The sequence below is a fragment of the Phoca vitulina genome, unplaced genomic scaffold (genome assembly GCF_004348235.1).
Source record: "Phoca vitulina isolate PV1807 unplaced genomic scaffold, GSC_HSeal_1.0 scaffold41, whole genome shotgun sequence".
In the NCBI taxonomy this organism is placed as follows: Eukaryota; Metazoa; Chordata; class Mammalia; order Carnivora; family Phocidae; genus Phoca; species Phoca vitulina.
In genome coordinates, this window is record NW_022589744.1 from 2,987,142 (window position 1) to 3,011,915 (window position 24,774).

At 42.2% G+C, this 24,774-nt stretch overlaps 3 protein-coding genes across 7 annotated transcripts in view; 1 reads left to right on the plus strand and 2 right to left on the minus strand.

Moving 5' to 3' along the window:
• Nucleotides 1-14,313, minus strand: part of POLG2 (DNA polymerase gamma 2, accessory subunit) — a 29,023-nt gene extending 14,710 nt beyond the window's left edge. For all 3 annotated transcript variants that reach the window (XM_032429648.1, XM_032429649.1, XM_032429650.1), the window contains exons 1-6: nucleotides 13,670-14,313; nucleotides 9,621-9,741; nucleotides 9,396-9,501; nucleotides 8,193-8,366; nucleotides 4,159-4,299; nucleotides 2,057-2,137 (exon numbers count right to left, since the gene is read on the minus strand). In XM_032429648.1, coding sequence (XP_032285539.1) covers nucleotides 2,057-2,137; nucleotides 4,159-4,299; nucleotides 8,193-8,366; nucleotides 9,396-9,501; nucleotides 9,621-9,741; nucleotides 13,670-14,231 — 1,185 coding nt within the window. In that variant the 5' untranslated portion in view covers nucleotides 14,232-14,313. The remainder of the gene's footprint in view (nucleotides 1-2,056; nucleotides 2,138-4,158; nucleotides 4,300-8,192; nucleotides 8,367-9,395; nucleotides 9,502-9,620; nucleotides 9,742-13,669) is intronic.
• A 2,452-nt stretch (nucleotides 14,314-16,765) lies between these two features.
• Nucleotides 16,766-24,020, minus strand: DDX5 (DEAD-box helicase 5). Of its 2 annotated transcripts, none has more exons than XM_032429863.1 (14): nucleotides 23,995-24,020; nucleotides 23,196-23,374; nucleotides 21,821-21,986; nucleotides 21,379-21,475; nucleotides 21,157-21,290; nucleotides 20,966-21,031; nucleotides 20,561-20,702; nucleotides 20,319-20,479; nucleotides 20,057-20,229; nucleotides 19,576-19,686; nucleotides 19,295-19,356; nucleotides 19,161-19,220; nucleotides 17,688-17,912; nucleotides 16,766-17,472 (listed from the first exon to the last, which is right to left on the minus strand). In XM_032429863.1, the coding sequence occupies exons 2-14, from the start codon at nucleotides 23,237-23,239 to the stop codon at nucleotides 17,069-17,071; spliced, it is 1,845 nt and encodes a 614-aa protein (XP_032285754.1). In that variant the 5' UTR covers nucleotides 23,240-23,374; nucleotides 23,995-24,020; the 3' UTR covers nucleotides 16,766-17,068. The 2 variants fall into 2 exon arrangements, with proteins under 2 accessions (XP_032285754.1, XP_032285755.1); XM_032429864.1 differs by lacking the exon at nucleotides 23,995-24,020 and adding an exon at nucleotides 23,657-23,747.
• The window catches only part of CEP95 (centrosomal protein 95), a 36,799-nt gene continuing 35,693 nt past the window's right edge, over nucleotides 23,669-24,774 (plus strand). Inside the window, exon 1 of one of the 2 annotated variants that reach the window (XM_032429857.1) lies at nucleotides 23,669-24,278. In XM_032429857.1, the coding sequence (XP_032285748.1) occupies nucleotides 24,260-24,278 (19 nt within the window). In that variant the 5' untranslated portion in view covers nucleotides 23,669-24,259. The remainder of the gene's footprint in view (nucleotides 24,279-24,774) is intronic. The other variant, XM_032429858.1, reaches the window with a different exon arrangement.

The window sequence follows — 24,774 nt, forward strand, 5'->3', positions numbered from 1 at the left end:
GAAACAAAGGAGGAGTAGCCAGACAAGTATGAGGAAAACGAGGAGAGTGGTGTTCTGAAGCCAACTAAAGAAAACATTTCAAGAAGAGAATGATTGGTTTTAGTGGGAATGCTGGACACAAAGCCTGACTGGAAATACAGAATAATGAGTAATATTACATAATATTTTACATAATACATATACATATTTTACAATAATACATAATAAACTTTACTGTTTTCTTCACAAGCAATGGTGAGGCAAAACAAAGCAAAATTTTTATTTTTATTTTTTTTAAGATTTTATTTATTTGACAGAGACACAGAGAGAGAGGGAACACAAGCAGGGGTGAGTGGGAGAGGGAGAAGCAGGCTTCCCAAGGAGCAGGGAGCCCGATGTGGGGCTCGATCCCAGGACCCTGGGACCATGACCTGAGCCGAAGGCAGACGCTTAATGACTGAGTCACCCAGGTGCTCCCAAAGCAAAAATTTTAAATACCCTTAACAAACCAGAGCTAAAACTCTAGAGCAGGATTTCTCCCCTTCCACACTGCTGACGTTAGGATATTTAGCAGCATCCGTGGCCTCCCTGAGATGCCTATAGCACTCCCGTTCCCACTTGCAACAATCAAAAATGTCTCCAGACAACACCAAATGGCCCAGCAGGGGAGGGTGGCCGTGGTGGGTGGGGCAGGGCATGCAGCACTGTTTCTCAAACTTCAGCGGATATTGGAATCCCCTGGAGGGCTTGTCAAACACAGGTTGCTCTGCCTCATTACCAGAGTCTCTGATTCAGCAGCTCTGGGGTGAGGACCAACAATGTGCATTTCTAACAAGTTCCCAGGGAAAGACCAATGAGTGTGAAGGTACTTGATATTTTGGGGATAGGTGAGAATATAAATATTAATAAGTCTAAGAAGTTAACAGAGAAAAATAAACATCATTGTGGATTTTATTTTAAAAAGTTAGTGGTTGACAACAAAAACATCTGCTCTTCCTATTGCGAGGTAGAAGAGAAGTAGCTCCGGCCTGAGTAAGGAAATGAGAACCCCCACACCATGAGAATACAAACAGGTGCAGCCAATCTGGAGACAATCTCACTGACAATAGTGAAATTAAGGATATGTGTCCATTTTATCCAGAAATTCCATCTCCATGTATATAACCAGCAAAACCCCTTGCATAGCCCAGAAAGTTCTATGCTACCACTGAGGGAAAAAAAAGTTAAAAACAGAATGAGATTTACAACATACTCTCTTTCGGTAAATTAAAAACACCCAAGGGACAAAATACTACTGTGTTCTTATACGCAAACAAAACCAAAACAAAACAAGACCTGCAATTGCAATGGCAAAAATTTAGGGAGCAGAGTTCTTTTTTGTCCTTCAAGCAAAACAAAACAAAACAAAAACCCAAGGACCTTCTACTACAAGGGTCTTGGGGAGGCTGCCACAACCCCAGGGGGAAAAGTGGAAATTAAACCACTACCTTCCCTTCCCCTGAGTGCACTATCCCCACCTTCCCAGACCTCTCCACAGGAGCCTTAGAAAGCTGGGTGAATCTTGCTAGTGTCCTCACTCAGGTGCTGGGTGGGTCTGAGTCACCCAGGACCCAGCATGACTGCTAAACGGGTGTCTGGAAAGAAACTAAAACCACCCTCCTGGCTTCTCAAGAGTGTTTAATTAGACCAGATAGATTAGAAGAACCAAAATAAGGTATAGATCTAGAACCTGTGCTTATACCAATAAGTATCAAAAGTGTTAGGTTAAAAATGTAAGTGGGCAAGAAATAATTCACTAGACATCTGTACGAATATTTGGTTACCAAAACTATGCATACTCATTTGAAAAAGGCAACTATGAGTAAGCATGACTTTAACAGCAAAATCACTGAGCTGTATGCAGCTTCTTTTATATACTATGCTTCAAATTATCTATAATAAACCATAGTATTTATCCACAGCTATTTAATTAAATTTTTAAAAAAGCAATTGAATAAAAATTTTAAACGGTAGTTACTCATTTATTTGATGTAATGGTTATAATTAAAATCATGATACTAAAATTCATTTAACCCACCTGTCTTAATTCCACCGTTGGGCCTCTTCCCACATCCAAAGCAACCTTAACAGGGGCTAAACAAGGGTGAAGTTTAAGTACCTAAAGCAATTTAAAGAGGGGGGGGGGAAGGATAGCACATCTTGTTTAAATATAACACAAGCACTATCAAACATGGAACTTCTTAAACCATAAAAATTTTGTGTGAAAATGGAAGCTAGCTGAGGTCATCACTCATGTAATGATGTACTCAGCTGGCTATTATCTAGCTGCTCATTGATTTCTCCACTAGATGTTCTGCAGAAGTAAGTTCACTTGATACTCTCCCGTTTTCTGACAACTCCATTTTCCCTCAATCCAGATGCCCCTTCCGGGTATCACTGCCCTCCCTACCCAGCCCCAGCCATGGGACTCATCAATTGAACTTTCTCTTGCCAAAACCTACCACTCTTCTTATTCATCCATCCACTCAACCAACATCTGAATGGCTCCTTGGTGCCAGGAACAGCTCCAGATACTAGGGACAAAACTCCTTGCCCCTCATGGTGGGGACAGAGATAATACACAAGTAAATAATATATTTGAAGGTGGTTAAGTGCTTTAAAAAAGCGGGGGAGGAGATAGGAAGTGCTGGAGAGGGGTGGGTTGGAGAGGACTGTTTGCAATTTTAAATAAGGTGGTAAGAGGTCTCTCTGAGGTGACATTTGACCGAAGACTTAAAAGGTGGTTCTGGATCCTGGAGGGAGAGCATTTCAGGCAAAGGGGAGAACAAATGACAAAGTTCTGAGCTGGAAGCATGACTGACATTTTCTAGAAACAGCAAAGGGGTCTGTGCTATTGGAACAGAATGAGTAAGGTGAGAGGTGGAGGAAGAGGTCAAAAGGGAAGGGTTTTGTAAAACACTTTAGGGGCTTTGCCTTTTCCTCTGAAGGAAACAAGGAGCTTAGTGGAGTGTTCGGAGCAGCAGGGCCAAGTAACATGTACCTTTTAAAAGGGCCACTCAGTGCTAGTGGGAGGAGATGGTGGTGGCTTAGATCAGAGTGGAAGGAGGGCAAGTGGTAAGAAATGGTCAGATTCAGGATATATTTTGAAGACAGAGTCAAATGGTTTTTGCTGATGATTTGGATGTGGGCTATGAGAGAAAGAAAGGATCCCTCGTTTGCTATATATCCTATAAATTCCAAGCCCTAGAACAATTCTATAATGCGACTTTCTTTATGGGCATATCAGGCTAAATGAACACTGCATAATAAATCACTCAGCTATGCAAAGTGGTACTACAAATTCATGGTTTCCAAACCCAGTTGAGGACTCAACATATTGAAACTTTTGATTTGGGGCAGCTCCCTTTCACATTCAAGGGGAATATGAATAAATTCTTGCCACTTAAACCTCTACTCCTCCACATTTTAAGCTAATAATCCTGCTTTCTAATTCCCTAAGAAAATAAAGGATATGAGGAAAACTTCCTTCAAAGGCTAACCAGCCCTGGTAGCCTATTTGTATCTATACCATCATTTCTCTCCTCTGTGCTTTTTCAAATAACTCCTTTTCAAGACCAATCCCTCCACTGGTGTTCTTGATCCTGTTTTGACCCTTCATGTTTCTTCCAAAATCTCGCTCCTTTAGGCATTTATTTTCTTTCCTATAGCTTCAGTCCCTCTTCTCTCTTGATTGTGGGCCCATAAACATGTCCTTGACCCAGGCCCAAAGATAGCTCCTGTGATCTAGTGAATAGCCACTTGGGGTCAGACTAGAAGCAGAGAGGTCAATCTCACAAGTCTTGCTAGTCTGACATAGTCCTGCTTAACACTCTGATACAAATAAATGGAAGCCACTGAGGGAAAGGCTCAGGGGCTAAGAATCAGAGATTGCTCTCTACCTGTCTGCCAGGATCCAAGAGAAATGCCTCTGAGATTACCCAATAGGAATGCCTTGTTCTATTCTGTGAGAACCTGCTTATTACTCCTGTGGCCAGATTCTAAAAAATGAAAAATGTAAAATAACCTGCATGGAAAGAAATTTACTATTCAGTTTGTGTTAAAAAACCAAGCCCACTAACATATGATAGAAAAACATGTATTTTTAGTTTCCCAAGTTTATCTCTGAAATATCAAAAGCACCTTTCTATGAAGATTCTTCTTCCTTGTAAAGGAGTTCTCTGTGAGCTGGAAAGAATCATAGAGGTAAGCCAGCACACCTCGGTCCAGATTTCCATTAACAGATAAAACATATGGAACCACATTTTTTCGTCCATCTCGGCCCTTCACAGAAAAGTAGAACAAAAATACAGAATCTGTTAGCAGAGCTCTCTCTTAAAACTACAGACTTATAGAATCAGAACACAAACTTACAAATTCATTCAACAAAGCATCCACTCCGGGCAAACCCTGTGCTAGGCACTGGGCCCACAAAAATGGTTATGACCTATTCCCTGCTCTCAGGGAGATCAGGGTTTAGATCAGTGAGTCTCAACTGGCTATGTATTAGAACAGCCTTGAATTTTAAAATGTAAAGGTTTTATGCTTGGGCCCCACTCCCAGAGATTCTGAACTACCTGGATGGGAGTGGGACCTCAGCATCACTATTTTTCCAATGGTCCCTAGGTGAGCATTATAATGAAGAGGATAATATTATAATAAAAGTTCAGCAGGGCCCTTAGAGAAAAAAACCGGTATGGTTAGGGATAGGGGTTTGGAGTATAATCTCTGGAAATGTAAAGTTTTTATAATAAGCAAACCTCTTTTAAAAACCCGGTTTGGGGTATTTACTTTAAGGCTATAATTAAGAATATAAAATATACTATAATGCATGATATAAATCAGGGATTGATAAACAGACTTATTATTGCCTTTCTTTTAAACTGATAATCACCTCAAATTTTTTTCAATGTCAATCATAAAAATCTAAAAGGTTTTGCATATAAACAGTTCTACCTTCATTCTTTCTTTTTTTCCTATCATCACAGTCATCTGAACATTCATGTAATTCTCTAATACTTAAAAAAACAATTTGTCAATCCTCAACTTCTATTAATTATCCATGATCAAGCATAGTCTTCATTAACACATATGTATTGGCTTTTTTTATTAAAGATTTTATTTATTTATTTGACAGAGAGAGACAGCAAGAGAGGGAACACAAGCAGGGGAAGTGGGAGAGGGAGAAGCAGGCTTCCCGCTGAGCAGGGAGCCCGATGCAGGGCTTGATCCCAGGACCCTGGGTTCATAACCTGAGCCGAAGGCAGATGCTTAACGACTGAGCCATGCAGGCGCCCCTTTTTAAAAAATATTTTATTTATTTATTTGAGACAGAGAGAAAGAAAGTATGTGAGCATGTGTGGGGGGCAGAGGGTGAGGGAGAAGCAGGCTCCCCACTGAGCAGAGAGCCTGACGTGGAGCTTGATCCCAGGACCCTGAGATCATGACCTGAGCCGAAGGCAGACGCTGAACAACTGAGCCACCCAGGCGCCCCTGTATTGGCATTTAAACCCATTTTAATGGCATATGGTACTGTAAAGATTAATGTAAATTTGTCCTCAAAAGGCAATACTCTTAAAATAAGATGAAATCAGAGAGGGAGACAAACCATGAGAAACTCTTAACTCTAGGAAACAAACTGAGGGTTGCTGGAGGGGAGGTGGGTGGGGGGATGGGGTAACTGGGTGATGGGTATTAAGGAGGGCACTTGATGTAATGAGCACTGGTGTTATATGCAACTGATGAATCACTGAATTCTACCTTTGAAACTAATAATACACTGTATGTTAATTAATTGATTTTAAATTTTAAAAAAGGGCAGTACACTTCCTGAAATCTGGGATTCTATTCTAACTTTATTAGTTGATGTCTTTTACACATTTATAGAACTGATACTTAATATAACTCTGAGGCGCTGCAAGCTACTGTGGTGCCATTTGAATATAAAAAAAGACTAAATCATATTTAAATATTAAGAAGACTTTAAGGTTTTCTTTTTTTTTTTAAGATTTTATTTTTAAGTAATCTCTGCGCCCAGTATGGGGCTTTGAACTCACAACCCAGAGATCAATCGAGTCGCACACATGCTCTACAGACTGAGCCAGCCTGGTGCACCTATTGTTTTCTAATTCTTTGAAAATTTCATATCCAAGGATGCAGAGATATCCAATGGCAACTCTTACTAGCTAAAATATCTGATTTCTCATACCATCCAGAATGAATTTCTATCCTAACTCTGTTCTTCAGACTTTACTGATCTGCTTTACCACTCTCTAAAAATCCCTCCAAGAATATATTTAGATGTTAACTGTAATATTTACTAAAAAAAGGGGCACCTGGGTGGCTCAGTTGGTTAAGCGACTGCCTTCGGCTCAGGTCATGATCCTGGAGTCCCTGGATCGAGTCCCGCATCGGGCTCCCTGCTCGGCGGGGAGTCTGCTTCTCCCTCTGACCCTCCCCCCTCTCATGTGCTCTCTCTCATTCTCTCTCTCTCAAATAAATAAATAAAATCTTTAAAAAAAAAAAAAATTTACTAAAAACAAATACAAAATAGCCTAAGAAGCCTTTCAAAAAAGCATATTAAATGGCAGGAATTCGGGGCGCCTGGGTGGCTCAGTTGTTAAGTGTCTGCCTTCGGCTCAGGTCATGATCCCAGGGTCCTGGGATCGAGCCCCGCATCCGGCTCCCTGCTCCGCAGGAAGCCCGCTTCTCCCTCTCCCACTCCCCCTGCTTGTGTTCCCTCTCTCGCTATGTCTCTCTCTGTCAAATAAATAAATAAAATCTTAAAAAAAAAAAACGAAACCTTCCTTAAAAAAAAATGGCAGGAATTCTATTTATTATTTTATAACACTTTATTATGTCAACTAATGATGAACAATTTTGAGAACTGTGGAAATGGAAGAGCAACAATTTAACAGAGAGTAAAACTCTGCAAAATAAAGTTTTTCATTGAGACAGTGAAAGTTACCACAATAATGAACAAAATAAGAGACTAACAGCCATGACAAAGAGATTGTCTTTAAATTCCTAGTTATAAGATTGGGGTGCCTGGTTGGCTCAGTCAGAAGACCATGCGACTCTTGATCTTGGCGTTGTGAGTTGGGTGTAGACTACTAAAAAAATTAATGAACTTAAAAGAAAATTAAATTCCTAGTCACAAGATTGATTGGTTTTTAACTATGATAATGACTATTTAACTATAATGACTATGATAACCAAGTTAAGTTTCATATGAGAGCTGAATATCGCAAAATAAAATGTGATGGTGTTGGGGTTATGGGAAAATATTCATAAATAACCTTTTTAATTTTTTATTAGTTATCTTATTTGTATTTAAAATTAATCTACTTTCTCTAATAAGATGAGAACTACTATGTTTTATTTTTTTTATTTTATTTATTTTTTTTTTTTAAAGATTTTATTTATTTATTTATTTGAGAGAGAGAGAAACAGCATGAGAGGGGAGAGGGCCAGAGGGAGAAGCAGGCTCCCCGCTGAGCCGGGAGCCCGATGTGGGACTTGATCCCAGGACTCCAGGATCATGACCTGAGCCGAAGGCAGTCGCTTAACCAACTGAGCCACCCAGGAGAACTACTATGTTTTAATTATTTTCAAGTTCCAAATACCTTTCTTCACTGAGAAGACTGTATTAGTCACCAAATAGCACATAAAACTCCAGCTGTGGCCAGTCAGAAAATCTAAACATTCAAAGCTGGAACCGCTCAAGAATGGGTCAGCATAGGGCTCAGCCACAATTCTATCCATCCACATGGCTTCTAAAACTTTGCACCCACGGGGCACCCTGAGTGACTGTCCTTGCACTTCAGAAATACATACTGCAGTATTAAGAGGTCATGGGGCCTCATGTCTGCAACCCGTTCTCAAATGGTTTCAGAAATGATCAGTTAGAGGGACGCCTGGGTGGCTTAGTCGTTAAGCGTCTGCCTTCGGCTCAGGTCATGATCCCAGGGTCCTGGGATCGAGTCCCGCATCGGGCTCCCTGCTCAGCGGGAAGCCTGCTTCTCCCTCTCCCACTACCCCTGCTTGTGTTCCCTCTCTCGCTGTCTCTCTCTCTCTGTTGAAAAATAAATAAAATCTTAAAAAAAAAAAAAAAGAAAAGAAATGATCAGTTAGAGAATATGGGTAAAGGATGGATAGGAGCTTAAAGTAAAACATACGTGTAATTGAGACTCATTTCCAGGACACATGTGTAAAAGTTCACGGTCTCCTAGATTCCACAGGGTCTCTATTAGCTCCTTTCCCCATGGGAAATTGTAATAAAGGTGGTTTCCTTTTCGTCCCTCTTCATCCTGACAATCACTGCTGCTGAAGTTAGATGGACTCACAGCAAACTGGAAAAGAAAGTTTGTTTGTTCGTTTTTAAAGATTTTATTTATTTATTTGACAGAGAGAGACACAGCGAGAGCAGGAACACAAGCAGGGGGAGTGGGAGAGGGAGAAGCAGGCTTCCCGCTGAGCAGGGAGCCCGATGAGGGGCTCAATCCCAGGACCTTGGGGCCATGACCTGAGCCGAAGGCAGACGCTTAACGACTGAGCCACCCAGGCACCCCAAGAAAGTTTGTTTTATTAATTTATGAAACTAAATGTTTAAAAGTAAAGTTGCCTGAGACTTTTATGTAGCAACTGAATGAAACTGGTCAGGTCCCATATAAAAACTATGAAGTTCAGTTAAATATGAGCAAATGTATTGCTAAAAATACTGTTTTTAGCCTGAAAGAACTACAGAGAAAAACTGCTGGAGTGATCTAGCTTTTTTTGGCCAGTTAATAAAAAGGGAAGGTGACCATAAACTAAGAGGGATAGAGAAGAAAGTGTATACTCACCATTCTTATCCTCTGTGAAGAGTGTGATTATTTGTAATTATTCCACTTAATTGAGTGGGTGTTTGGGGATTTTAAGAATTGGAGAAAAGCAAGACAATGGTGAGCCACAAATACCCACTCTTTCCTCTTCAGCATGTACTAAAACTTGATGATAAATCACAGAACCATCTTGACAAATATGGAGAGTTCATGGACGGAGGCAGTGAGCAAAGGTTGAAGCTTTAAGGGTGTGCAAAGGTCAAACTCTATACCAGCCAGGAATGCCAGGTGAGGCATCTGAACTCTACCCGAATGCAAAGGCTTATGGACAAAAGCTTCTGAGCAAGAGAGACATCAACAGATATTTTTTAACAAAGTAACTTTTTATATGGAACAATGAAAATCATTACAAAGAGGCTTTTATTTGTACTTACTGATTAGAGCTGTCTCTTACAAACATAACAGCCCCACATCAATAAAATTTCATTTATTGTAGAGAAGTATTATCTCTGACACACTAAGACACTTCACCTATTAATTCGTAAATTAAGGGTATACCTTTCTCCACCACAGGAGTCGATGACGTAACCAGAAATCAAGCCACTGGCCTGCAGTTCTTGCTGAAGTAAACCAAACCAGTGAAGCCTCAGTCTTCTCACCGATTCTTTGGATAGCAGAAATATCAGATAGTTACTTACTTGAAGATTATATAATCTATCCTAAAGTGAAAGTGACTGGTTCTTGATTAAATACAAGGCCAAGTTATTTGCCATTTTTTGGTACCTTTTAACACCATCAGATGTCTGCTTAGTATCAGGATGAAAACACACTCCAATCTGAGCAAGGCCATAAGGTAGTCTCTTGTTTACCAGATCCAGGGAATTAACATAGTGCTCCAAAGCACCTGTCAAAAGATAAATCTGTCACTGTATAAATCTATAAACCCAAGTCATAAGGGTCAATTTATAAACAAATTAATATAATAATGCTAACACAGCGGCACAAGTAGCACGAACTATTCAGGCAGATCTTAATTGATTACTACTTAGTTTCCCCACAACTTTTTAACTTGATTTTCAAATCTACAAGAAAGTTGATAGTACAATAAATACCTGTACACTCTTCAGCTAGATTCACCAATTGTCAACATTCTGCCACCTTTTCTCCTTGTTCACCCCATGTGTCTCCTAAAATTATTCTCCATACCATTATTATACCATAAGATTAATCATAATACCGTAATTTTATATAAAATATGGCCGATATTCTATTTTCTCCAATTGTCACTCAAAATGTCATTTATTGTTGTTCTCTTTTTCCCTAATTAAGGCTCCTGCTCTGCATTTTGATTAGGTCTCTTTCATCTGGAACATTTCCCCTGATTCCTCCCTCCTTTTCTAACTTTTAATGACATTGACTTTTGGTTTGAGTCCAGACCAGTCATACTCGAGATTTGGCTGATTGTTTCATCAACTTGGGTAAATCATTTTTAGCAGAAATAAATACTACACAGTTGATGTATATGTCTTCTTGCATTATAACAGGAAGAAAATAATATCAAATTATCCCGTATTAATGAAACTAAATTTGATTACCTGGTTATGTAGTGAATATCCATTCCCCAACAATATCCTGCTCAACAATCTTCCACCCAACATTTTAGAATCCATTGATGATCCTGCCTCAATCAATTATTATACTGGGGATTACAAAAATCACAAAATGGTGATTTTTCTGTCTTTCCTTCTACATTTATTACATAGCTTCTGTAAAAAAGTAAACTTTCTCCACCTCCTTCCCCTACCAGCAGCCTCAACTATTTACTTTTCTGATTAACACTATAAATTTTTAATTTTAATGTGTTATGATCTATTACCATCAATACTTAATATTCAGTTTGTCTCAAATTTAGCCAGTGGGAGTCCAGTTCAAGCCACCATCTGTCCTTTTCACATGACCTCACCAGTCTTCAAGTAATTCTTTGTTTCCTAGCACCATAAAATGTCCCAAACTCACCTTGTACTTTCCCTGCCCCAGACTGGGATAAGCCATTTCTTCAAGCACTGGTTCATTTTAGAAATCAAAATCTGGGTACTAGGTGTGTTCACTGCTATTGAGTGTCATTATTTCTAGGCCCTTTCAATGAAGAAAGTTAAGAATAATGTTTTTTAAAATTATGAGGTCATACTGATATTGCTGATTCAAATTTAATATTGCAAAGTTTATCCTTGTCTTCTTTTATATTTGTATCTCTTTTTTCTCACAGTGAAAATTTTGGTTCCTAATAACATTTATCCATCTATTTGCTTTATAACATATATGAAATAGCTTCAGAATTATAATTCCAACATTTCTATTTGGAATAAATCTAAACTCAAGATTTCGTTGTAGTTCTTTATGCACTTAGATTATGTCCCACTAAATGACAGCACTGTGTTTAAGCTACTTGAGATTTCCACTTCTGGTAATAAATAGTAGATCAGCAAGATAAGAAAAGCTGGTCAAGAAACTTTAAAAAAAATCTGCTTAAAGACTGAGCTATCAAGTCAGTAAGGACTTGAGGGTCCAAAATATGGAGAGAAGGGAGGAGCAGAGAGGTGAACCCAACATTTAGGGTTGCTTTTCTGAATCTCAAGTAGCAGAGCTGAGAAGCTTCCTAACATCTTAAGGGACTGGGGAGTACAAAAACTGTAGTTCCTGGCTCCTCAAGGAGGAGGGGCCCTGGTAAACACCCCAGCCTTTCACTAGGGACACTCAAAGGGCTACACTGTAGGAGTAGAGATGAAAACCCTGAAGACCAGCCTCCAATAAACTTAATCCCAGATTGTATTAAGAAGATATGCTCCCACTCTATGAGGCGCCTGGGCGGCTCAGTCAGTTCAGTGTCTGACTTCCGCTCAGGTCATGATCTCTGGGTCCTGGGATCAAGCCCTGAATGGGCTCCCTGCTCAGCGGGGAGCCTGCTTCTCTCTCCCCCTCTGCTCCTCCCCCCTGCTTGTGCTCTCTCGCTCTCTCAAGTAAATAAAATCTTAAAAAAAAAAAAGATATGCTCCCACTCTAGCTGCCTGCCAAAAGCAAAAGTAAATCCTCCCAGGAAAAGAAAACACCACCCAGAAGCTCAAATTATGTCTAGAGTTTATATACAAATTACACAGAATATCAGGAGAAAAGTCCAAATGACCAAAGGCCTAGAGAAAAACAGATATATCTGAGTCATTGGATGTGGACTTTACAAAATGTGTGTTCAAGAAAGTTGATGACAAGATGGGGGTAAGGTCTAACATATGTAATTTGTCACAGGACAGAGGAGAATGGGACAATAACAGTATCGGGAAATATAATGGCTGAGAATTTTTTAAAACTATTCATAAGTAGAGGCTACCAAAGTAGTTCAGACATGAAATAAAGAGAGCAAGGACCTTAAGAATAGAAAGAAGTGGTAAACTGGGTAATTCTAAGCTAAAAACACTAGTCAACTAAAGGATTCTGCAAATAAAGGAAAGAAAATGTCTGGTATATCAGTGGAGGTTTTGATGAATGGACATCTAAGTGAGCTAAGTTTCATTCTTCTTTTTTTTTTTTTAGATTTATTTATTTATTTATTTCAGAGAGAGAGAGAGAGAGAGCGTGCACGAGCGTGGGGGGGGGGGGGTGTTTAGAGGCAGGAGAAGCAGAGTCTTCACTGAATACGGAGCCCAACACGGCGCTCCATCCCAGGACCCTGGGATCATGACCTGAGCCGAAGGCAGATGCTTAACTGACTGAGCCACCCAGGTGCCCTTAAGTTCCATTCTCTAATAGGGATGAAAAGATTGATTTGTTTTGGACATGATAATAAGTAGTGATTTAACTTGCCCCAAATAAAGACATCATGGAATAATGAAAGTAGTACAAATCAAAACTGTTACAAATATTCACCAGTTTGCTTTAGTTTGCTTTAATTATTAAGGAAATTTTTAAAAAGCTATAATGTGGGTACTAATTTTCAGAGAACCATGGACATTGGTTAAATTACTCTGTAGTGCCACTTAATTAAAATAGTAAGGATAGCATTTTGCAAAGATGAGATGCTGTGGCAAGTCTGTCCTGTAAAGAACTTGAATTTTTTTTTTCTTCAGAATCTCTGCGACTGTGTTCTATTTGACTTTAAAGGCAAATGATGGAGGCGCCTGGCTGGCTCAGAGGAGCAGGTGACTCTTGATCTCAGGGTTGTGAGTTCGAGCCCCACCTTGAGTGCAGAGATTACAAAAATAAATAAACTTTAGAGGCAAATGGTGCCCCACAAATTTCTGTGTATTCACTCAAGAATGTTATAAAGCTTGATTAGTTCTCTCATTTTTTAGTCGACTCAAAAATCACTTAAAGGGCTCTTCAAACAACAGAGTCGTAGATAGGTTTTCAGTAGGAAAAATTGGGAGAGGGGAGGATTTTCTTTTTGCTCTAGAAGACCGAGCTCTTGATTAGCCTATTATGTGTAAAATTAAGGAGTAACTGTGGAAATATTTACCAACATCTTGGTAACGACGAACAAATGATTCATATGATTTAATTTACTCCTAATTCTAGGGCTGCTCAATTGAACTGTAGGGTTGCCGCATGAAATTGAGAGCGTCACCTGGTCCTTCAAGCCAGATTCTTTAAGGAACAGTAACTATTCCATAGACCAGTTTTCTCCTTGGTAGAGACATTATCAATATACCCAATTACTTCAAAAAGATGAGAACCAGATAATTTCCTTTCCACGTGAATAAAGGACCAGTTGCAATCCGCGAAATCTAGCAAGTCTGCCTTTCCACCCCATCTATTTTGAAGCATGAAATCGTGATGCATACCGTGAAGAAGGTTCTCCCGTAGTTTCCCAGAAGTTTTTAATAAGTTTTCAAGAAATGCTATTAGCTGTTCCTTACTCAGCTCTTTGTCTTGCAAGATTTCGCGTAGAGTTTCTGCGGAAACTAACCTGAAGGCACTGTCCCCAGGCAGCGTAGGGCCAGACTTATGATGGAGGGCATCTACCGGGAAGACCTGCTCCCTGAACACCACCACTGAGGACCACCATTCTGCTGCCAGGTTCTTGCGCAACTCTATGCCCAAGGGGCCAAAGCCGGGGTGGCACCCGCTCAGAAGAGAATGTCGGCTAAGCTGCCGCTTGCTGCCACTGAAGAAATGCCTTCTCTGACAGATCTCTACCAGCTCCTCGCTCCCCTCACCGGACTCGGGGGCTTCGGTCGGCTCGCTCCCCCGGGGCAGCTCCGCGTGCGACCTCACGGGCACTCCGAAGGAAAAACTCCCTTCCAGTAACGGCTCAGGCTGCCCCCCATCCACTCGACCTCCAAACCCAGACAACAGGCACCTGCAGACTTTCTGGCAGGCCCTGACCGCTGCACCAGAACGCATCGCCGTCGGCAGTTAAAACAGCCCAGTCTCCCATTAACTGGTCGATCCCGGGAAACCGCCACAAACATGAGCCCGGGAGCCAACTGCGCAGGCGCGACGGAAGTGATCAGGCGCGCGGCCGGCCACACCCACGGAAGCGCGTCACCGTGTACGGGCTGCTGCCGCCGCGGGCCTGGCCCTGTTGCTAAGGCCGATGCAGACCTCCTGCCGTTTTCCGCCTCCATTAAGCCCTGCCTAATTGTTAGGTCTTTAGCACCCATAAATGTCGTTCCCGTCTACTTTTTCACTATCATGCGGTACCAGAAGTCAGCTTTGCTTCTCAATTTTTTGCAAATCCCATCAAAATACTTAGGCGTTCCCCAAATCACCAATACACCTTTTCAAATTTAAGCGTTGGCGAAAGTAAACCAGTTCCCACTTTCAAAATCTTAGCCTTTTATGGTGGTTTAGAGACCCAGGCCTTAGCCGTTATTCATTGTAAACGCTGCCGCCATGCTGCCTCCCTACAGGAGTGGGGATGGTGCTGGGACGGCGAACCGGGATGAGCTTTACATGGTGGAGTTCTCAGCCAGCAGGGCTTGCACCCCCCGAGAACATTTTTGAAGACCCGCCCAGCTTTTTTAAACAAGCCGCCCAGGTGAACGTGGAGGCACACTGATAATCTAATATAAAGGCAAGTTCTTCTATCAGAGAACCCTTCAGACTCATCAAAACATGCAATAAAACGTGAAAACCTGTTTTAACCTAGAAGGCACTTGTGACCTCACAATTGTTCACTTACACACTCAGCCCTCAAAATTGCCCAAATAGTGGAAAGTGGCACAGCCCAGAGGAAAATGGTTGCTTTCCAAAGCCCATGATCCCTACTTCTAGCCTGCCTTGAAGTGGTTAGGGTAACCTTGAAAGATTAATGCAGATGAAAGAACTACTAGATTCTATTAAACTACCAAGGGGCAGTTTATGAAAAGAGGGGGACAGCTTAGCAGTTAAATTTTAACTGTCAATTCATCATTGTGTAACATGTTGCAGGACAGGCTCAAAAACATTCTATACAAGCACGTGTGCAGGAGTTTGTGTAAAAAAACCTTTTAAGATCGTTTTGCTGTAGAACAAGTTTGTTTAAAAAAAATCTACTTAAATTCCACTAAAAGCTGGGCTCTATTATCGTGTTTTCCGATCAGGAAACACACACCAGGGAAGAGGCCTATACACAAATAAATAAAAGCGAGAATGGGGAGAAAAATCACATTTATTAGTTCAGACAACCACAGGCTGGACACAACACACATGCTAAAAAGTGGACTGTCTTAAAACTTACTTCAAAGGTAAATAGGTAAATGTTTTCCACAGCCCCACAATCATTTCAATAAATGTTTACAAATTAAAAGGCCGTTAGACATTAAACAGTAAAATATGTAATAAATACTCCAACCTACCCCAAAAGCTTCTTATAAGTTAAAAGTCATAATGAATTTGACTAACCATGCTATTGAAAACTGTTCAAGTCACTAGAGAGGCTGAATCAGTTTTCAATGTATTAGTCCTAAAAATACCACTTCCCCATTCCCTACCCCAAGCAAATTCTAGTTAAGTTTTACATTTTAGAGATAAGGCATTGACACCAATTAAAGCCTCAGTTTAATAACCAGAATTTAAGTGAAGTCTCATGAAGACCTCTCCTCTCCTGACAAAAAAGAACATATATACCAGACTCTGGGAAGACATCCAGACCTATTTCTAGTCATTACTGAAATGAACTATTTGAAAGGTTGGTGAGCCAAAGTTAAATCTAAAACAAACCCCCTCCTCCCCTGACCTTTCTAGCAATAAAAAAACATGTTGACCTAACAAGATGACTTGTACAATAGTCACTGTGCTTTTGGTTATGTTGCTTCCTCTTGGTTAATCGTTAACTTCGACAGGATTTTCTCTGAATATGAATAGACCGTCCAGTTTGAAGTCCTCTAGAGTTCCCTGAATTATCATAAAAGACATTCATGATTCCCAGTGTAACCAGTTAAGTGCCCCAAGAGCCTGAATACTACAATCTATATTAAATTCAAACTTAGCTCTTGGCCAAAGATCTTAAAAGGTGTAGTCTTTTAGCTTTGTTCACCGTTTTGGTAATTTACAATAGAGCCAAGAATTATTCTGGAAAAGCAAGTTATTTGGAGGAATAAAGTCATCCATGTTGCTCTCACACTAAACAGTTTGAGGGTGGGGCTATACAGTTGATTATTTCCTATTTTAATCTCACTTCACCATTCTAACCATTAGGCTATTAAATGACTCACCTGATGAGGTACAGAGAGCCTTAATGCAATTCAGCCTACAACTGTAAATTTACTTAATCTCATTTTAATTCTTGCACTATAAATAGATCATTCTAAGAAGGGCCTTCTGATCTCCCCACTTCCCAAACCAGAGAAAGGAGCAGTCAATTTAAGTTTTTATGGTTAAAAAAAAAAACAGACCATCTAAGCAAAGTTTTACATGACATTATATATGTAAAATAAAGTACAATTTCCACTTAATTCAGTCTTCAAATATTTTTTATTGGAAGGCCATGCATTGCCTTCATTTATTGTATTTCAAATCACTGTACATTTACTTTTGTGAAAACACTGCCTGCATTTTCTAGTACAAAAAAAACCTAAAAATTGTTTCAGGAATGTAGAGAAATATCCAACTTAAATAGCGAAAAAGTGCACCATAATTACTGCTGCACTGCAGTCATTTCTGCATTTCCCATGTTTCTTAAATAACTATCTTGTCTGATAACACACAATATAAAGAGCAATTATGAAAAACAGACATTTACATATACTTCTAAAGTCTTATTGAGAATATCCTGTTGGCATCGGATAACCAATCATAGGCGCAGCTGCAGTAGCAGGATATGCATATGCCTGTTGGTTCATACCATTGTGCATATTTGGAACATTACTTCCATATTGCTGAGTGCTATCATAACCATTCTGGTAAGTCCCTGTTGGATTACCAGTCCTAAAACTGGTCTGTATACCGGCAGACACAAAATTACTTCCAAAGCTCCCATTGGTGTAATTTGCAGCACTGTAAACACCATTCTGAGTTTTTGCCCCAAAATCTCTCTTAAGCAGACTAGAGTAACCTCTGTCATAATTTTCCCTGTCTCTAAAGGTATTAAATCCACCCCTTTTGCCCGCAGAGTATCTGTCCCGACGGTCATCCTTCATGCCTCCTCTACCCCTGGAACGACCTGTCAAGAAAAAAAAAAATTGCAAGCGTATTATTTCCATGGCACAAATCATTATGAACACAGAAGGAATTAGGAAGCTCTATTCACTCTATGTGTGAAGTGTTTTCTCAGTTTCATATTGAAGATTTTACTCACCCGCCAATCCCATTTAAAGGATTTGTAGACAATCATGTGACCCCAAATCACCAACATTTCTTAATGAAGGTTGGTCTTACCTGAACCTCTGTCTTCGACCAACTGAAGCAACTTGGGATTAATTGCTTGATTAGCTTCACGAAGCACAGAGATAAGGTCGCTCACTTGCTTTATGTTATTAGGTGTAAAGAAAGTGTATGCTGTGCCTGTTTTGGTACTGCGAGCAGTTCTTCCAATTCGATGAATATAATCCTCTGAGGAGTTAGGGTAGTCATAATTGATGACAAATTTCACATCTTCCACATCTGTAAGGTGTTGCAGTGTGGCAAAATAGCAATGTACGGAGTTTTGCACACCACAACAGCCAGACCAAAAATAAAAAGTTAGACAATTGTATTCCCAAGAAGGTATGGGCTGCAAAAAATACAGTTAAAATGGTTATCCATTCTCTGTAGGAATACCATTGAGGTTGGAAGGGGGGAAAAAAAAAAAAAGCACACACCATCTACCTGTCTCATTACCCACCCAATGATAGAGAGCCTGTCAAAAGGACGTGTATTCTCTAACATATTCCCAAACCAGCCAAGTCCCCTTACAGATCATCAAGTGACATCTGAATGCTTCTGCGCAGTAGGGCCACTTAAAGGTTCACAGCAACCTCTTCATGTGCTCATTTTGAGGACCTTTGAACAAAAATGTACATGGTCCTTTGCATTACACACTCATCAGAAGTTCAAAATTCTGGCCACACTGCTTGTCTTGCCAAGACCTTACAACCGCAGCTGCAAGAAAAACATACCTGTCCCCCAAAAGTTGTTTTTATGCACTGTGTCTCGTCTAGGCAAGCGCTTCCAAGAAGCCAGGATTCACTTGAGAATGTGTCTCTCTCTGGCAGGTCTCGACATGACGACTACTGTGTAGGTGAGGGAGGAACTTTCAAAGCACTGCTTTCTTTTCCCACTGACTAAATGTGAGAAGTTGCTCCTGATCTAGATCTCATGTGCCAGTACTCACCAATTTGTAAAAGGCTTAGTACCTTTTAAAGCTGCTCTCTCCATTTCAAACTTGAACAAAAATTTCATTGAACATTGAAGTTTGGAAATATTTCTTCAACATTTCAGCAAACTCACTGAAACTCAAAGACCCACAGATCACAGTGAACAGTTTGAAACAATGCTGTACCATGGCAGTCATGCAAAGCATGGGACAGAAGAAATACCACGGCAGTGAACTGTGAGGATAACTTCCATTTTTTTCCCCCGGAGAGAACAGTTTACGTGGCAGAGGTGGTATGTTCTGCCTTTTGAAGATTACTGGCACACTTTCAGCTTTTCACCTCTCTATTCGACTGGAAGCAGCCAGCCGATCACTAGTCCTCCATCCCCCTCGAGTCCTCCGATTGTCATGCCTAGGCCTTGCCACAAAGACTGCACCTTTATATGAAAAAAACTTAGAAAAAATGCAGAGGTTAAAGAAAGCAATAAACTTTCTTTAAAAAGAATTATATGGAGATCTTCTGGGAAACCAAGCCATGAATTCGAGTTTTTACTAACCTAGCCCTCTGGAGGCCACATCTGTAGCAATCAGAATAGGAGCTTTTCCATGTTTGAATTCTGTGAGAGAGAAAGAATCATCAATAATCTGAGAATTCCAGGTTTTGAGAAAAAAAATTTTTCATTTGACTAACCATTTAGAACCCAGTCACGCTCCTGTTGACTCTTGTCACCATGGATACCCATGGCGGGCCACCTACATTAAAGAAAAACCGTATCAGTAGGCTCACATTTGAAACCCGGAAGGTTTTAGTCTACCACCTATCTAGTCACCAATTCCTTTAATTTCACCTAAGCAGTTTTATTTACACCAGCTAATGATCATCTATGACATTTATATCGTTACTCTTGATCGGTCTGCCCCCCCCCCACCTCAGCTCTCATACACCTGCTTCAATGGAAGAAGCCCACATACCCGTCTCTCCTCATTTTTCTAGTAAGCTCATCACATCTTCTTTTGGTTTCGACAAAAACAATGGTTTTATTCTCCTTCTCACTCATTATCTCTTCCATTAGACGAATCAGTCTTGGGGGAAAAAAATTGTGAATTTTAAAAGTAGTCCATGGTTACGGCCATGCATTTAAGGTCACTGAAGCACTACCTTCAGTTACACGGCTACAAGTAAAAACACCTCCATGAACACTTAACAAGCAACTGCCCTTGATCCTTAAGCCACAAAGCATGTTCTTTCACCTAAAGGAATGCTATAAATATAGTGATAACCAATTATGTGAATGAAGGAAAACATTTTTCAGGAAGACTGACACACTAATTTTAAATGAACACATTCACGTTCCACCCAACTGAAAGTCACTTTTAAGATAACCTATGAAAGGGGAACTCCAAAGTTTGTCTGGCGAAAGTTTTAGAATTATAACTTCTATACAAAACTTACTTTTCATCCTTTTCTACATCATGACATACATCCACAATCTGAAGAATGTTGTGGTTTGCACTCAGTTCTAGTGCACCAATGTTTATATGAATGTAGTCTTTCAGGAAATCTTCAGCAAGCTGTCTTACTTCTTTTGGCCAAGTTGCACTCCACATTAGGGTTTGCCTATCAGGCTAAAATATTTTGGATTAAAAAAAGCATTGTATTCCAAGAATAAATTGAGAGCTAAGTTTGAAAATAAAACATTTTTAAAGGCACTTACTCTTATCTGATCCACAATCTTCCTTATTTGGGGTTCGAAGCCCATATCAAGCATTCTATCTGCCTCATCAAGGACAAGGTAAGTAGTTCTTCTCAGATTGGTTTTCCCACACTCTAAAAAGTCAATCAGTCTTCCAGGTGTTGCAATACAGATTTCCACACCTTCAATTAAACACATAGATGTAACTATGAGATCTAGAACTTCCAGCACCAACAGTGACAGATAGAATTTTTGTTACATGCCTCTCTCCAAATCACGAATCTGTGGTCCCTTAGGAGCACCACCATAGATGCAAGTGGACTTCAGTCGACATGCTCTACAGTATTCAGCAGCTACCTGCTGCACCTGTTGGGCCAGTTCCCGAGTTGGTGCCAGCACCAAGCACTAAAGAGAAACAAAAAGTGGAAGAGGTTTTAGCAAACTCCTGGATCCTAGTTTTAAACTGACTGGCATTAAATAGGCAGGTCACTGATTTTGCTGTCCAGTACTCAAATATAATCAAGGCAGCTCTGTCAGCAGCTAAATTAACGTGATACAACTAATGTCTCTACATTAGACCACAAGAATTATTTTTTGCTACATGTTCTACAAAACACTGCATTGTACTCCTAGGCAAAAATTAACAAAAAATACAGATATATACTTACAATAGGCCCATCACCTCTCTCTAGGAATGGCTGATGATTGATGTGGACGATAGCAGGCAGCAAATACTATTTGTGGTGGGGAAACAAACAACAGGAGTTAAATTAAAAGGCTTCTGGTTTCTTTATATTCCTAATCCATTTTCTCTAGCACGTGACCACAAATTAAAACTCAAAACGTCTCCCACACTTACAGACAATGTTTTCCCGGATCCAGTCTGTGCTACTCCAACCATATCCAATCCACTTAGAGCAACAGGCCATCCCTGAGCTTGAATAGCAGTGGGTTCAGTAAAATTCTGTCTTGCTATCACATCCATGACATTTGCTGTAATTAGCAACAATTCAGTAAAATTTAGTGAAGCCGAGAAAGGAGGAAATAAAAAGAAGGGGGGGGGGTCAAAACTAGCACTTACCAGGGAAGTTTGCTTCATAAAAATTCAGAACTGGCTTTGGGCAGTTGTGACCTCTAACCGTAATTTCCTTACTCCTTCTGTATGTCTCCACCTCTTGCTGTAAAACAAATTGTAATAATCTACTAAGTACCATGACAACCTTCACTAATATGCAGCCAGCAAGCCCCTAAATTTATAAACCATTATTAAACTTTAATGGGGCCATTTAAAACCTATATCCACATATGGAAAACCTACACAGTAAAAGATCCACCGAGTGCAGTTATATTTAACCATTCTATGTAGAAAAATTTGAAGACACCTGTTCCCGAAGTACCACCTCATCTATAAGCGTGAATTTCCCTAAATCTCATCATTTTCCACGTCTCTGTTCATATTTTTACTTACTAGATAGAAGCCATTATTGAGTTACAACCCAATGAAGCTATGTGAAATTACTCACTGCTGTGCGCCTAGCCAAATCAGGGTGTTCTTGATAAAAATTCTTCTCAAATTTGGGCAGCTCATCAAGATTCCACTTCTTTTTGACTAGTTTCTCCCCAGGGTTTCCAAACTTCTTTCCAGATAGGGGCCCTGCCCTACTTCCCCCAAATCGAGGTGCACCAAACCTGAAATTAAAGCAAAAAAGAAGTTACTCATATTTTCAAACGTCTACAGAGAAATTTATATACAGACTTATTCTCTCTTGGCATACACTGCACGTAAATGAGAGACTTTTCGAGGTTTAAGGCTTAGCACTTAGCACCCGTCATGCTCTCAAAAGCCACAATTAGCACCACCTCTCTCACTTCCCGTTGTCCCAAATACACACTACTGAAGCCAAGTCAACAGCCCGGGATTTACCAGGTCGGAAACTGGCTGCCCAAACGCCTGAAGTTCAGATTACAAGGATAGAGAACAGCTTGTAGCCCCTGAGCTTAGGAATTAAATGTCTGGGAAAGACACAATACAAGGGAGGTGCTTAACAGCAATGTTATTTATCAACTGTTTTCAACCAAAGCAGCTTTGGTTTTAAGGAATAATGGGACAGCAACAGCAATGAGAACAGAACAAGGACGCTGGTCTCAGAGACACTTATGCAAGCCTATCGAATGGGGGGATCCCGCGGAAGGACGCCCGATCAAGACAGCAAAATTATATAACGCAAAGAAAAAGAGAAGGAGGAGCTGGCAACTACCGGGGGAGGAGTCCCGGACCGGGCGGCGTTCCCGCTGGGGCGGCGCTTCCCCCTTTGTCTCGCATTTCTCTCTGCGCCACATTTTCTCGACGCTGCCATTTTGAGCTCCTCCGCCGGGCGGGGTAACAAAGGCGCCGCCGCCATGTCCGACGCCGGCATTTTGTACCCGCGACTCAGCCACATGGCCGATTCCCGCGGTGCCAGCCACCCCCCTGCCCCCGCCGCATCAATGGCTTCGGAGGCGACCCCCGCGGCTATCATAGAACTCCCGGGGCCCCTAAAACACCTCCCGGGAAGATGCACCTAACAGCGCTGACTTCGTTTTCTTGGAAGCGTCGCGCTTTTCTCCCATCAAATACGCTCTCCCGAGTTCTCCCAACAGCTGCTCTATCGTCGGGGGTGGGGGGGGCTTCGACGCCCCCTCCCCCACCCCCGCCAACAAAAGACGAGGTTGAGGACCGTTAACAGGACAACATCCCTCAGTCACTTTTGGACAGATATCAAAATGGCGCAAAACTTCGATTTATAAAGCCTAAGAATAAGCTAAAAAACCCAAGTTCCCGCCGCCCCCGCCCGCCGCCACCTTCATCGGCCTCCCATCCCCCACTGCCGGGCCTGACAAGTCCGTTCCCACACTCACCCTCGATCCCGGCCGCGGTCTCGGTCACTCGAATAACCCGACATGGCGTCAATGGTTGCGGTTGGCGGGGAACGAAGTGGATAGAATCGGGTGCGACGAATCGCTGCAGGTGGCTTTGGCGATGGCAAAGCCTTGCGGGGGCGGCAGCGGCGGAGGAGCGGCGATGACAGGAGCCGAAGCTGCTCAACAAGAGACCGGTGGAAATGAATGAGGTGCCGGCCGCGTCCCGGCAGCCGGTTTTATAGCCTGGACCGCCTCCTCCGCCGCAGAGACTGCTGGGAGCCGCTCTATGACCTAATCACCCCGCCCCTGCGCAGAGGCCGCAACGCCCGCCGGCGTTCCGGGATCCGCCATGTTCTCGCCCCACCCCCACCCTCCCCCTCCCTCAGAGTCGCCGGTTTGGGGGCCCTTTCATGGCTGGGCCCACCTACACTGAGATGCCTCAGCCTACACTCCTTCACCTTTTTCTCGTCTTTCCACACCTCAAGGAAGCCACCCCGCCCTTTTCCAGTTCCAGCCCAGCCGACAAAATGGCCAGCACAGGCCAACCCACTCAGACCACTTGGAGATGTTTACGTCTCCAAAGAGCCTTCACGCCCCTAACCAAGTGAGATGGGAAGGCGGAGCCTGACATTGTCACGTGGCTGCTCCCGCCCCTCCGGTAAGCGGACCGCACTACTTCTCCACTTGGAGTCGGCGGAGGAATACGAAACGAAATAGCTCACCGGAAGTGCCGTACTAATGCCCCCGGGAGACCGGCCTGGGCTGCTGGGTGACCCGGCTTGTCAAACCCACCCACCTGAGAATCCCTTAGCGGGATCTTGCCCGCGAAGAATGGTATCCAGAGCCCACAAACCGCCACCTCGGCGCGTGCAGCGAAAGGAAGTGCTCCTGTGATGGCCAATCAGCAGCGAGAAGCCGTTTTAACGTCCCTCCCTCTTTTACCCCCTGCCCTTTAGTTTCGTTCCCCCCACCTTGGCGGTGCGTCTGCGCTGTGCGGCCCTTCCAGGACGCCGTCCACCGCGCGCCCAGCTGGAAGTCCGGCGGCGACCTGCCTCCGTGACATGGCCGGCTCAGAGGCTGGTGAGTCTCAGCTCGGAGCCCCGGTGTGTGTGGACTGAAGCCGTTTAAGTCCCCGAACGCCCCTTTTCTCTTGAGTCCTCTGGCTGCACTCCTGAGGTCTGGGCTGTCCGCGGGGCTGGTGACAGACACCCCGTCGTAGTGGGCGGTTTCTGCGGGTTTCTTAGCCCCCATCTCGGTCGGCTTAGAGGCCATCGAGCGCGATTTTGGGGTGTGGAGAGAAGGACCCCGTGGCGAGGCCCGCAGCACGCCTGCAACTTGGTTGCAAAAAGGGCAGTCAGAAAGCGTCTTCCCGCGACTTGTATTTCTCTGGGGAATGCAGCCCCTGTCAGCGTGTTCTCTGGTTCTTGAACTGTGGGGACTGAGGCCGTACCTGCATGTGCATTGAACTTTTGGGGGAACGGCACTCTTAAGATCTGCTGATGCTCCTGGATTTTTCTCCTCAGTGCCCTCTGGAGTTACCGGCTTTGTCTAGCAACCGCTTTTGCAAAGCGAGTGG

What these genes read in the sequence shown, in the direction of transcription:
- DDX5 (XM_032429863.1), bottom strand. Translation starts at nt 23,239, where the DNA reads ATGTCGGGTTATTCGAGTGACCGAGACCGCGGCCGGGATCGAGG. An exon ending in AGAAAAATGAGGAGAGACGG is followed by an intron (nt 19,357 to 19,575) that starts GTATGTGGGCTT and finishes TCTTTAATGTAG; the next exon opens with GTGGCCCGCCATGGGTATCC. An exon ending in TGTGGCCTCCAGAGGGCTAG is followed by an intron (nt 17,913 to 19,160) that starts GTTAGTAAAAAC and finishes AACACCTTACAG; the next exon opens with ATGTGGAAGATGTGAAATTT.